Genomic DNA, 13,272 nt, shown 5'->3' with positions numbered 1-13,272 from the left:
AGCTCCTTCTTTGTCTCCTTTGCTGGTTTCTTCTCATCATCCTGATATTAATATTGACGCGCTGTAGGATTTGGTCCTTTGTCTTCATCCCTTTTCTGCCCACAATCATTTTCTCAATGATCTTGTTCAGTCTCATGGCTTTAAATATAATACATACGCTCAGGAATCCAAAATTTACTTTTTCAGCATACACCTCTCTCCTGAACTCTAGACTCCTGTCTCTTTTTTTTTTTTGCGGTATGCGGGCCTCTCACTGCTGTGGCCCCTCCCACCGCGAAGCACAGGCTCCGGACGCGCAGGCTCAGCGGCCATGGCTCACGGGCCCAGCCGCTCCGCGGCATGCGGGATCTTCCCGGACCGGGGCACGAACCCGTGTCCCCTGCATCGGCAGGCAGACTCTCAAGCACTGCACCACCAGGGAAGCCCCTAATCTCTTGTTTGACATCTTCCTCTCAATGTCTAACAGGTATTTGAAATTCACTGTGTCCCAAACTGAACTCTGTATCTACCTTGGCTCCCACTAAACCTTTACTCCCCCACCCTCATTGATGGCCATTCCCTTTTTCCTGCTGCTTATATGAAAAACCTTGAGTTCTTTACACTTCTCTTTTTCTTACAGTTCACTTCCCATTCAGCAGCAAATCCTGGTTCCTCTACCTTCACAGTATACACAGAATTTTTTTTTCTTTTTTACCAATGCCACTTGAAAATACACTGGATCCTTGACCTAAAGCATCTATTCTCAACAGCAGCCAAAGTGATTGTGTTAAAACGGAGTTCAGCACAGGTGAGATCACGCTGTTCCTCTGCTTAGAACTTTATCATGACTCCCACTTCACTCAGAGTAGAAGCTACAACTCTTACATTGACTTAAAAAGCCCAACATGATCTGACCTCTTTTTACCTTTTCCCTCTCATCTCCTGTACTCTTGCCATCAAATCATCATGTTTGAGTCACAAAGGCCTCTTTTATGTTTTTAAATTAATTTTTATTGGTGTATAGTTGTTTTACAATGTTGTGTTAGTTTCTGCTGTACAGCAAAGTGAATCAGCTGTATGTATACATATATCTCCTATTTTTTAGACTTCCTTCCCACTTCGGTCACCACAGAGCACTGAATAGAGTTCCCTGTGCTATACAGTAGGTTCTCATTAGTTATCTGTTTTATACATAGTATCAATAGTGTATATATGTCAATCCCAATCTCCCAATTCTTCCCACCCCCCCCTTCCCCCTTGGTATCCATACGTTTGTTCTCTATGTCTGTGTCTCTGTTTCTGCTTTGCAAATAAGATCATCTGCATCATTTTTCTAGATTCCACATGTATGCGATAATATACGATATCTGTTTTTCTCTTTCTGACTTACTTACCTCTGTATGACAGCCTCTGGGTCCAGCCACGTCTCTACAAATGAACCAATTTTGTTCCATTTTATGGCTGAGTAATATTCCATTGTATACGAGGGCCTCTTTACTATTCCTGGAGCACATCAGTCAGGCTCCTACTCCTACTTTAGGGTCTTTGTACTGGCTATTATCCCTGAAGGAATGTTCTTCTTTCAGACAATCACAGGGATAATTCCCTCATTTTCTTCAAGTATTTTCTCAAATGTCACCTTTTCCATGAGCTCTACAATCCACTCAAAAATCCAGTTCTCCCAAAATTCATACGCACTTTTACTAGCTCTGTTTTCTTCTCTCTTTTATCTTATTACTCATCAACTTCTAACATACTAAATAATTTATTTTTTTTTATATGTGTTATTTATTGCAAGTCTTCCCCATGATAGAATGTTAGCTCTGGGAGCTAGGGATCTTTGTCTGCTTGTTCTCTAATCACAAATACTTATATAAGAGTTCCTGGCACACACTAGGTACTCAATAAGTAATTCTTGAATATGTGAAAGAAATGAATAGAACTGCTATGGGAGAGAAATAATCATGTTATATCAATGACAATGAGATTTACTTAACAAAGTCCAAGCAGGGCCAGGAAATATGCCTCAGAGGGGGTGATATTGGGACTGAGATGCAAAGGATTAGAAGTAGTTACACAGGCAAAGTTAGGGGCTGAGGAGTAGATCCCGTCCAAGGAAACAAAGCATTAAGGTCCACTGGTGAAAAACCATTAGGGAAGATTGAAATGAATTAATATGATTGGGGCTTAGGAGAGCAATTGAAGAGATGATGAAAAACCATTAGTGAAGACTGAAAGAAATTTAGTATGATTGGGACTTAGGAAAGCAACTGAAGGGATGGTAAAATGTGGGACTAAAAATATAAGAAAGAATCATTAAAAAAAAAAAAAACTTTAAGTAAAGTGACTGTGTAATTTATCTTCTAAATTAAGATATTCCTGAGAGTCAAAGTAGAGTTCTGTTAATAATGACACCAGGACAATGTATATAAACTGGTACTGTCCTGGGAAAACTGGGATTGCCTCATGCAAAAAAGAGGTTTTGATCATCCAATTATAAGCCATGTTATAAAATTTAGACTTTTTTTCCAATGGCTCATAGGAAGCAATTAAAAAGATTAATGCAGGAGAATGACTATAACATTATGTAAACATTATTACTCTGGTTGCAAGGTGGAGGAGAGTGTAGGGCAGCAAGGCCGGAGGCGTGCAGAAAAGATTGGGGGGACGATGCTGCAGTGGAGAGAAAGGATGAGGGAGGTTCAGACTGACCACACTGATAGCACTGAGAGTGGACACAGAAATGAATGACATTAGGGGCTACTTAATGATCAGATTTAGTAGAATTCAGTGAATTATGAAGTATAAGAGGAGAGGAATCGTAAAAGCCAGACTTGTGGCATTACCAATCAGAGGATGATGATGTCCCATTTGTTTTTAGCAAAAAAAAAAAAAAGGAGGTGGAAATGGTTTTGAATGAGGGGGGGAAAGATTAGTTCAATTTGAATATGCCGCGTTGGTTTTTCCTGTAGGCACTCAGATAGAAATAACCCACGGACAGTTGAATATATTGTTGTGAAGAGAGGTTTAAGGTAATGATTTAGGTAAGGGAAGCATCAATTTATGGAGGACAGTTGAATCTCTGAGATCAGATGTGACTATTTAGGGAAAATGAATGTACAGGATGCAGAGGAAAAGCACTAGAGCGTTTTAAGAACCGTCACACACTGCGAAGATGTCCACTGGATTTAGTGACAAAGAGGAGAGTGGTGGCCTTGTCAGAGTAGTTTCAGTAATATAATGATTGCAGATTTCAGACTAAACTGGTAGAGACGTGAGGGAACGATAAGATTTCAAGCTGTCAACCGCAGACAGCTCTTTAGAGGAATTTATCTGTGAAAATGATGTCGTAACATGAGGTCCAGAAGCGTGTGTGTGTGTGTGTGTCTGTGTGTGTGTCTGTGTGTGTGTGTGTGTAGAGAGGTGAAGTCAGAGAGAGAGACAGAGGGAGAGAGGAGAGAATGAACCAGGGATTTTGAAAAAAAAAAAAAAAATTTAGGTAATGAGGATGAATAAAAGACTGAAGTCCCTAAGGGGGAAATGGAGAAGGGTCCATGGCATAAGTGAAGGCACATTTATACTAAAATATTAGAAGTTAAAAGAAGAAACACATTTTCCTTGTGATAGAAACTAAATGCTTATAGGTGTGTAGGTGGTTTGGTGGCAAAATTTAAAGGAAATTCTTATTTGTCTGAATCTTTTTTTTTTTTAAATTTCTGTGTCACAGAAGCCAAGTTCAATGATGAGAATTAGATGGATAGGAGAGTTTTGAGAAAAATGGAGAGTATTTGAAAGACCCACTACTGATAACTGAATAGGGAACTGACAAAGAAACATAGAAGTGTCAGGTGCTTATATACTAATCAGATATATGAAATCATCGTTAGAAGTACGGAATTAGCTTAATTCCTTACCAATTTAACAGATTAGAAATTTTGTTCTGTATACTTAGCTACACCAAGTTTGTAATACACACAAGTATGTTTTAAATTTGGCTTTGGAATTTTAAGAAAAATTAAAGTATATTTATTATTCATTTCAAAGAAAGAGACTAATGATATTTCCAAATGTATTTATACTTACCCATGCTGGCAATTATGCTATGTACAGGTAATCTAGATGGTCCATGATAAAATGACCTTGATACATTGCTTTTTTTCTGATGGTCGTGGTTTTTAAATGCTGAATTCTCTTCTTTGGTAATATTAATATAGAAACATATATCTGTAGCACTCATAATATATCGAGGACCTGGATTCAGCAAAATGTTTTTATTATCCTCCCTCCTAATACCAATCAAGCAGACACCAAACCTTAATTTAAAAAAAAAAATAAAAGAGTTTAAGGGTCAAATTCAGCAATTAGTTGTTTTTTTTTAAAGTTCACATATGTAAGAAAATAATTAAACTATTATAAGGCAGAGAAAAATTAAAACCTCAAATAAGAACATTTGAAAGCTTGAAAAGATCCTAAAAGTTCAAGGCTCTTGTTTTTAAAGGAAAAAAAAAAAACCAACTATGTCCTTAGTGTGTTGCGAAATCAATTTAGTTAATTAAGACTATATATGTTTTTTAATAAAAAAGAATGGAATAAAAGATAATAGAAATATCAGAGTACATATCATTTAGTAAGGGTAAGAGTTTTATTGTAAATTTTGTGTGTGTATACTGGGTCTTACCATAAAATGTATACCTTAATTTGGTCAAAAAAGATAAAACAGTATTTCTTACTTTGGTCAAAAAAGTTTGATAGCCATTGGCTTAGGGGAGAGGAAGAAACTTACTCAAGGTCACAAGAGAAAGAATTAGGGTCCCTAAATTTATTTTTGTTCTGTCTTGAATTTTAGAAAAAAATTTAGAAAAAAAATTAAATAGCATTGAATAGGTACACAACTTAATTAGGAGAAATAATAACCACTAAATGTAACAGGTGTTACTTAAAATTTCGTATATACTTTTTCAGGTTATGTTCCAAACACAAAACCTTCTGAATATTTTTATCTCAATATGTCTTATAGTGTTACAAATAAATCAAACTTAAAAATATTTTTTAAATATAAAAAAAGTATATAAACAGAATCATGTTGGGAATTAAAGTAGAATACTTTAGATATTAGATTACTGGAATATACTAGATTATTACAAATCTTAAAAATGTTATATTAATATTTTATAATACTAATAATATATTATTTTCATGTTAGACATACTTTTTATTTCTTAAGTAAAGAATTTCTCTCAAAAAGAACAAAAATAATAATGTTCTATGTTTGAATTGGAAGGTACTATCATTTATTTTTTAACTTATTTTTCTGGACAAAGCAAGTTTAAAAAAAATGTCTAGCTTTTATAAATGTTATTTTTACTTTGTTTAAATTTTTAATCACCACTTTAAAATTTAGATTTATAAAGGAGATTCATTTTCATGTGAATTTTTACAGGATTAAAGTATTTTTAAAGATAAATTAAAAGACACTAAAGTCAATATTCTTACTAAGTTATATGATACACCCAAGAATCTTAACTCGTAGAGACCATACCAAAGGCCAGAATTCAAATGTCTCAATAATTATGTCAAAAATTCAAGAATAATTGCAACTTATGAGCACCAATATGGGTTATATTATGGAAAACTGTGTTTAAAGCTATGACTGATTAATATTTTAATTCCACTCTGGGAGTAGAAACATACTTTTTGTGTGCATGGAAAGAAGCATAGGTGAAGCTCTTTCCTTCATATTCAGCAAAAAATGTACTTTCTTCCAAAACGATGTGGTACACTTCATTCCCAGAGCATCTGCCGTACATCTTCTGCCATTGTTCTGGCGATTGCTGGCCTTCTCTGCAACAAAAGCATACACACATACACACAGAGAGAGACAAACAGGGAACGTGGTTCAAAAAACGGTCCTTGTCACACATAATCTGGAGTTTTCCAACTGTAAGAATGGACAAGCACAGTTCAAAGAAGTTATCTGTGTGGTGCTCAAAATGATGACACGATTTACAAAGAGTTGCTATAAAAATTTCAAAACTAACACAACATAGAAGCTTGAGAGATGGCAAATTTTTAAAAAGTAGAAGGTTTTCACAATCCAGTTAATAAAAGCATTTATTGTGATCATGAACCAGTGAGCAATAGCATCTGATTTTTAGTCTTTGTTTATGTATATCATGTCATGCACGACCTATATATAATACTTGCCTTATAGTCTCAGTAATACAGCCCACTTCATCCCCTTTATGATACCTGCTTGGCTCCTGTATGTAACTGACTTTGCTTTGTTTTTAAAATTATGAATACATACATCTCAAATTATCAGTTTGATTTTATAGGAAACATACTCTTAATTTCTGTCCATATCATAGCAATGGATTTCTTCCAATTGTGTACCAGTTAAGAAAAGATACTTCTTTGTGATAAAAGGATCTCCAAAAGAGATTGCCAGAAGTATTTTTTAAAAGAAGATAAGTTTATCACAGAAAGTACAGTTTCTTTTTTATTCTAGAATATTCTGCTCAGTGAGTTTGGAAATTTATTAAAAACTCAACTTATGACAAAATTTATTGTGAATATACAATAATGATTTTTCCCATTTTGTACAATAAATTCCATTTACTTTTGGTGAATAAAGTTTATGAACTCTGTAAGTACAACAAATGAACCTTCTAGAAGAAAAGAGATGAATTTACAAAAATCAAAATATTTCATCATAACCTCTGTAGCTTCTGGATGGATTAAAGCAGACAAGTCATACTTATCATATTTTAAACTCTGAGTTTTGTCTGAAAACATTATAAAACATTTATAAACATTTTCAAAGTGTCAATAAATTTTTAAAAAACCATATATTTTCCAGGTATGTTTCACTTGCACTTCATTCCTTCTTAAGGATGTTTAAGGGTTAAGAGTCTGAGCCTTGGAGTCTGACTGCCTGATGTGAACCCTAACTCTGCAATCTTGGGTGAGTTATTTAACTTCTCTGTGATACTTTACTTCTGTAAAAAACATTATCAGTCTCACTGGGTTGGAGAAAATGCAGTGAATCAAGTAAATCATTTAGCAGATGTTGGGAACACAGTAATCTTCAGTAAATGTTCGCATCCATTATTATTTTGCTGTTATATCTTCCTCATTGCTGAATTCGGGAGCCACTTTCAACATTCCTAGTCACAATATGAACAATATTGCTCTTAAAATCTTCACCCTTTCTTCTGTAATGTTAACATATTTTTGAAACTAGGAAAATAAAACAAAACACATTTGACTATTGACTATATATGGCTACACCTAACTACTACTTCCTAAGAATGATTGTTCTTGGTGGAGAAAACTCTTCCTTTGGCCAACAGAAATAAAACTATTTTTGGTATGTAACATATTGCTACTTGGCAAGATAGTACTTGGCAAAGATAGAATTCGTTTAAAGGGCTGAAAATGTAAGAGAAGGTGCCAGTAATTCATCAGGGTTTGTTTGTCATCCAAAAGGCCTCATGGGGTCAAATAATTGTCACATAAGGGCACTAAAAGCTATTCAAGAGAATCACAAATCTAATTCCAGCAGCTGAAATGGAAATACAATATGGTAACTTGGAAGCAAACAGAGAAGGACAGGGTCAGACAAGGACAGCTCTGATGAATTTCCTTAAATCACTTGCTGGTTCCAAGCTATTTTATACTGGCACCTTTTTACCAAACATCTTTAATGAATCTCTAAATTCAGCTAATTGTAAATATATAATTCTTTTTTCTTTCACTTCATGTTAATTACTTTAGAAATGTTGGAAATGAGCAACTCCATCTACTACTAATGGGTATGTCCAAGTCTCACTTATCAATTCCTACATGAAATATTTATTGAGCACTTGGGATGCGGCAAGAAAAGTTCTAGATTTCTAGGCGATGACAGTTGACAAAAAGGGCAGACATACTTTCTTTCTTGAATCCTTTAGTGGAGGAAAACTGACAATACAGCAAATTATGTGTTGGAAGTGATAAGTGGTGGGGGGAAAAATAAAGCAGAGAGGGAAATCGTTTTCAGGGGTGGATTGGAGTATAAATAGTATGACTGAGGAAGACCTCGCTGAGAGAATGACATTTAAGTAAAAACCTTGAAATGGATGAGAGAGGTAATCACAGGGGAGAAGACTGTTTCTGGCAGAAGCAGCAGCAAGTGCTTCCCTGAGGCAGGGGGATGCCTGGTATGGCTGAGGAGAAGCAAGGAAGCCAGTTTGGCTGAGGTTGAGGAAGGAGGAGAAAATGAGGCCAGAGAAGTAACTGGCAGGGAGACAGGTCATGAAGGGATTTCTAAAATCTTACTACTTTGACCTTTGTAGGGAAAATTTGCAAAAGATTCTGACTTATACTTCGCAAAAATCCCTCTGGTCATTGTCCTGAGAATAGACTGAAGCAGCAGCAATGAGCAGTGAGGAGTTTATTGCAATGATTTAGCAAGAAGATGATGGCTTGGACCAGGTGAGATCCTGGATGTGTTCTGCAAGTGGACCTGAAAGTATTTGCTGATGGAAGAGAAAAATAAAAATAAACACCTTAAGTGCCCATGGCCATCAGAAATATGAAAATTAAATGAATAAATATCCATACAGATAAAAGTGAAAAAGTAAGTACTAATGCTTATGAAGCACCATGGGGAAATCTCAAATACAAAATGTTAAAAGGATTAAGTAGCTCTAGGTGGCTCATTTAGTTAACTAGGTCCTAGGGAAGAAGACACATAAATCAGAGATAGTATATGTGGGCTTCACAAACATGTGGAATGTTTATTTTTTCTAAATTTGGAACGCTAGGTTCATGGATGCTCATAATAATATTCTTATACCTTTGAATATCTGAAATATTTTCTAACAAATAAAAAATAAAATGCATCACCAAAGTGAAAACACAAACCAGGGCTAGTAGTAAGGATTTTAAGCTTTTTGTTGTTATGTTTTTCACTGCTACCTTTCAAGGCAGCATTACAGGCTACACTATACAAGGCCTCCCTGCTTACCAATATTTTGAGACTAACATTTTATTTAGGCAGAAAGTAATATTTTCCCCTCTTACTATGAGGAATGTATCAACAATTTTTTTCCAAAAAGCTACCCAGTTATTCAATTTATTGAATAGTCCATCTTTTCACACCCTGGTTTAAAATAACTCCCCTATCAAACACCAAATTCCTGTTGCCTATGGGCCTCGATCTCAACTTTCTAGTCGGTCAAATTGATTTGCCTCTACCCATTACCTAACACTACCTATGTCGACTATTGTAGCTATAAAATTGTTTCAGAATACATCAGGATAATCCCTCTCGTTATTATTCTCCTTCAAAAATTTTCTTGCTATTCTTGTCTCTTCATTTTTCCATACGAACTTAAAATCAGCTGGTATACTTCAAGAATACCTTTGATATGATTATTGGGATGATTAATAAATTTGGGTGAAATTGACAGCCTTGTGATATTGACAGTCTTCATTTGTATGTTTATTACTTGTCTATTTCTTCCACCATCTCTCACTCATCCTGCAGCAGAATGTAAGCACCAGAACTTCTCAGTCCATTGTCTATCCTGATCTCTGTGGGATCTCCAGTAAATAGAACATCTTCTAGAATACAGTGAATGTTCAAAAAATGTTTGTTTAATGACAGCATTTAATTCTTCTGACAATCTGTGAGATGCATGCTAGTATTATGCCCATCACACAGATAAAGAAACTGAGGCTCAATGGTTTCAAGTCTTTGGTCTTGCCAGCATGGACAGACCAAAGAATTCAACCCAGGCAGTCTGGCTACAAACACTGCCCCTTACTCCGAAGCTTCAGTTCTGAGTAACTCCAATATTTAGTGTGAATGTGTAGCTGTTCTATTTCTTTTCTTCAGGATACTAGAATGTGAGAGCCAAATTTTCCTTTTACCCTTATTAATAATACAAGGCATTTTATAGCCTGTAGATTTGTAAAAAACAAAAACAAAATAAAAAACTTCTGATTTGTCTTCAACTTACCATTCTACCCGAATTTTCTTTTGTCTTTTCCCACTTTATGTATCTGGGGAGACTTAATTCAAGATGATTTTTGAATGAGAGGAAATGTATCATATAAATAAATAATATATTTCCAAATATTTTATACAAGAGAATTCTTTAATTCTACCACTTAAGTAGCTCTTAAGTAGCACTTACCTATTTCTCCACCATCCACTCTTACACTCCTAAAAACTGTGCTAACCCATCTCCTAGTTTCCTTGCTTCCTGTGTTGATTGGTGCTACATTAGGAGTGAATTTCAAAATCTCAAATCACTTCATGTCACTCTCCTGCTGAAAATAGTTAAAGGGCTTCCTCCTTCCATTTGAAAAAGGTGAACTTTCTTACCATCATTACAAAGCCCTCCTGACCTATGCCATGCCTGTCTTCCAAATTTCAAATATCATTCCTGTGTCGTTTCTCTTGAGTTCTCCAGCCATGAGCAGTCTTTAATTTCCCCTGAAGAAGAAACTCTCTTATCTTGGTCTTCTCACAATGCTGTTCTTTCTTCCTCCTATGATTTCCTTGTTCCTGGACCCACAGCTCAGGCATTACTCTCTCAGCTGTGCGGTGGTGTACTTCCTTCATGATATTATAACACTAAATTGTATTAACTAATCCTTAATGTCTTGCTTCCCTGTGAAATAGGCCCCATGAGGAAAGGGATCATGTCCTGTTTACCACTGTATCTCTGAGACAAGACATCTGTTCTGACACAGAGTAACTGCTTAATAAATGTTTTGTTAAGTGAACAAAGAATAACCTAACAATGTTCTTCATGCTCAGTTACTAAATGTTCTGCTTTTCTAATCATATAATTCCTTTCTCCTTCACCAGAATCATGTTTTAGGCCTCACCAATTACTTTCCCCATGATGAATTTGCTGTTAGAATGCGAGGAGGACCTTCACTGAGTTTCATAATCATAAATGGATATGAAATGAACTTAACCTCAGCAGCAGTAAACAACACGAAAGATATTAAGGCTAAAAAAGCAAAGAATGGAAAGCTCCGTGAAAAGCCATTTTAAAAAGACTTACTATGTGTTTACACTAATCAAATGAACATTTAGGGAAAATAGTTGGCTTGTGCATTTAATTCCTGTTAACCTCGAAATAAACCCCAACCTGTAAAGTAGGATAGCCCATAGTCTATTTCATACACTTTCGAGGCTGCTCTACCATATTGACTGGTAATTAAATAGTAATAAATTCTTCCTAGACAGGTTTAGGTACACCTTTATTTTCAAAATAATGGCAGCTCCAGCTGTTTGTAAAGGTGTTAGTAGAAAAAGAAAGAAGGAAGAAGAGGAATATGAAAAGAAAATATTCTACTAAGAAAGTAAAGGAAGTACAGAACGAACGTGTATGCTCAGTACTTGAATCTCTTTAGATCTCTATTTGCCCTGAATAAAGGGTAATGCTGTGAAATCCATGCATCCAATACCATAGTCATGAGAGCCTTAGAAAAATGTCAGTGGGAAGCTTAGAAGGAAAAGAAGCTTGTGCCTGCTCTTGTCTGCATTTTAAACCCTTAACAAAGGTCTTAGTGAGAAAAATATTTGGGAAAAAAAAAAAGGAAAGTGTAAGGACAGGTGATAGATAATTGTTTATGAGAAAACAAACAAACAAACAAATGTCCGGTGAAGTAAATTACAACTTCCATGTTAGAATCTTCACGACCTTGTAGCCTTCAGCCATGCTCTGTCAAATCTCCATCCCTGTCCTATAATAATAATGTCTTGGGCAGATTCCACTTCTTTCAAATCATGTTCAGTTATTAAAAAACCCAATCCCATCTGATTTGAAACTCCAAGCTAATTCTCCCTGGAATGCTGATGCTTAGAAGTGGCTCTAACTGGTCAGCAATGGCCTCTGTGAAGGTGTCTTGTAGAGACATGTGAACATACTTTGTGGGGTATGAGGGGTGGGCCTCTGGGCACCATCACTGGGAAGCAAGAAACTCTCTTTCACTCTATCTCACCTACTTCCCAGCAACACATCCCATCCACCCTATGGCTGCTTGGGTTTCCTCACCTTGTAGGCAGAACCCTTAGATGGGGTACCACAGAGAGAGAGTGCAAATCTTTTTAAGCCATCAGCTGTGCTGCTGGAAACCCAAGCATGGGAGGGAAGGTTCTGCCATCTCTCTCTCTCAAATTCTTTCTTCTTCAAGTTCAAATAATCACAGAAAACTACATACGCAGATGTCCAACTAGGGAACGAATTGCTAGTTCCCACTTTCTGCAGATACTCCACGAGTATTAGGTCATTTTTTGGACTTCACTTCATGAGGCTGGGGGTAGGTGCAAAAACACTGTGCTGCACTACTGTTCCCTCTCTGATCTTCTCTTTCTACAGAAAGGTGGGGAGATTAGAAAATGGGATACTTGACTCTTTTTCCTCCTTGGTTTTAGGTTATGGTCACCAATCCTGGGACAACATGAAAAGTCCCTCTCATGACCATAAAAGGCCAAACAGTGGGCAGTGACCCAATTCCTGGAAATCTCTGCCCCTTCCCCAAAATAGTTGTAATAATTCTCCCACTAATGAGCCTATGAAATTACCCAGCCCATAAAGAACCAACCACCCCATATTTCAGGGCCTCTTTCACTGTCTGAGATGGACCACATTCTGTCTATGGAATTCTGTCTCTAAATAAACCTGCTTTCACTTTAAAATAAACAAATAAAAATAAAATAAAAATTTAAGAAAAGGTATGTTCGTTCTATCCTGTTTATTGTTCCCAAGTTAGAAATATCATTTGCTCCAGTTAACTTTTCAATGGTGCATAAATTAAATTTGAAAACTGATTTTATTTTTCTTTCAAATGCAAGTTGCACATCCCTTGTTAACCCACGATTACACTTTCAAGGCAAACGGGTTTTTATTGCCGGAGAGCAAATTAACTCCCATACAGTCTCCTGTGCTTCAACACGACCAACCAGTTGGAACAGGACTGTCAGCTAATAAGTGCTTGGGTCTGCAATTTGCAGAAACGTGCTTCATACAGGCCTCTGAATGCAGTAAAAGAATCTGACATGGTTTTGGTTTTCAAAATTTCCCTACATCAGGGCTTCCCCTGTGGCGCGGTGGTTGAGAGTCCGCCTGCCGATGCAGTGGACACGGGTTCGTGCCCCGGTCTGGGAAGATCCCACATGCCGCGGAGCGGCTGGACCCGTAAGCCATGGCCGCTGAGCCTGCGCTTCCGGAGCCTGTGCTCCGCAACGGGAGAGGCCACAACAGCGAGAGGCCCGCGTACCGCAAA

At 36.5% G+C, this 13,272-nt stretch overlaps 1 protein-coding gene across 1 annotated transcript in view; it reads right to left on the bottom strand.

The window, feature by feature from the left end:
- Positions 1-13,272, bottom strand: part of KCNT2 (potassium sodium-activated channel subfamily T member 2) — a 288,035-nt gene that overhangs the window by 102,017 nt on the left and 172,746 nt on the right. Inside the window, exons 16-17 of the mRNA XM_029229997.1 lie at positions 5,671-5,820; positions 4,063-4,292 (exon numbers count right to left, since the gene is read on the bottom strand). Coding sequence (XP_029085830.1) covers positions 4,063-4,292; positions 5,671-5,820 — 380 coding nt within the window. The remainder of the gene's footprint in view (positions 1-4,062; positions 4,293-5,670; positions 5,821-13,272) is intronic.

The sequence above is a fragment of the Monodon monoceros genome, unplaced genomic scaffold (assembly GCF_005190385.1).
Source record: "Monodon monoceros isolate NGI ecotype Baffin Bay Population unplaced genomic scaffold, NGI_Narwhal_1 Super_Scaffold_18, whole genome shotgun sequence".
Lineage (NCBI taxonomy): Eukaryota > Metazoa > Chordata > Mammalia > Artiodactyla > Monodontidae > Monodon > Monodon monoceros.
The sequence above is the reverse complement of the archived record's forward strand: the minus strand, read 5'-3'. Positions and strand labels throughout refer to the sequence as shown.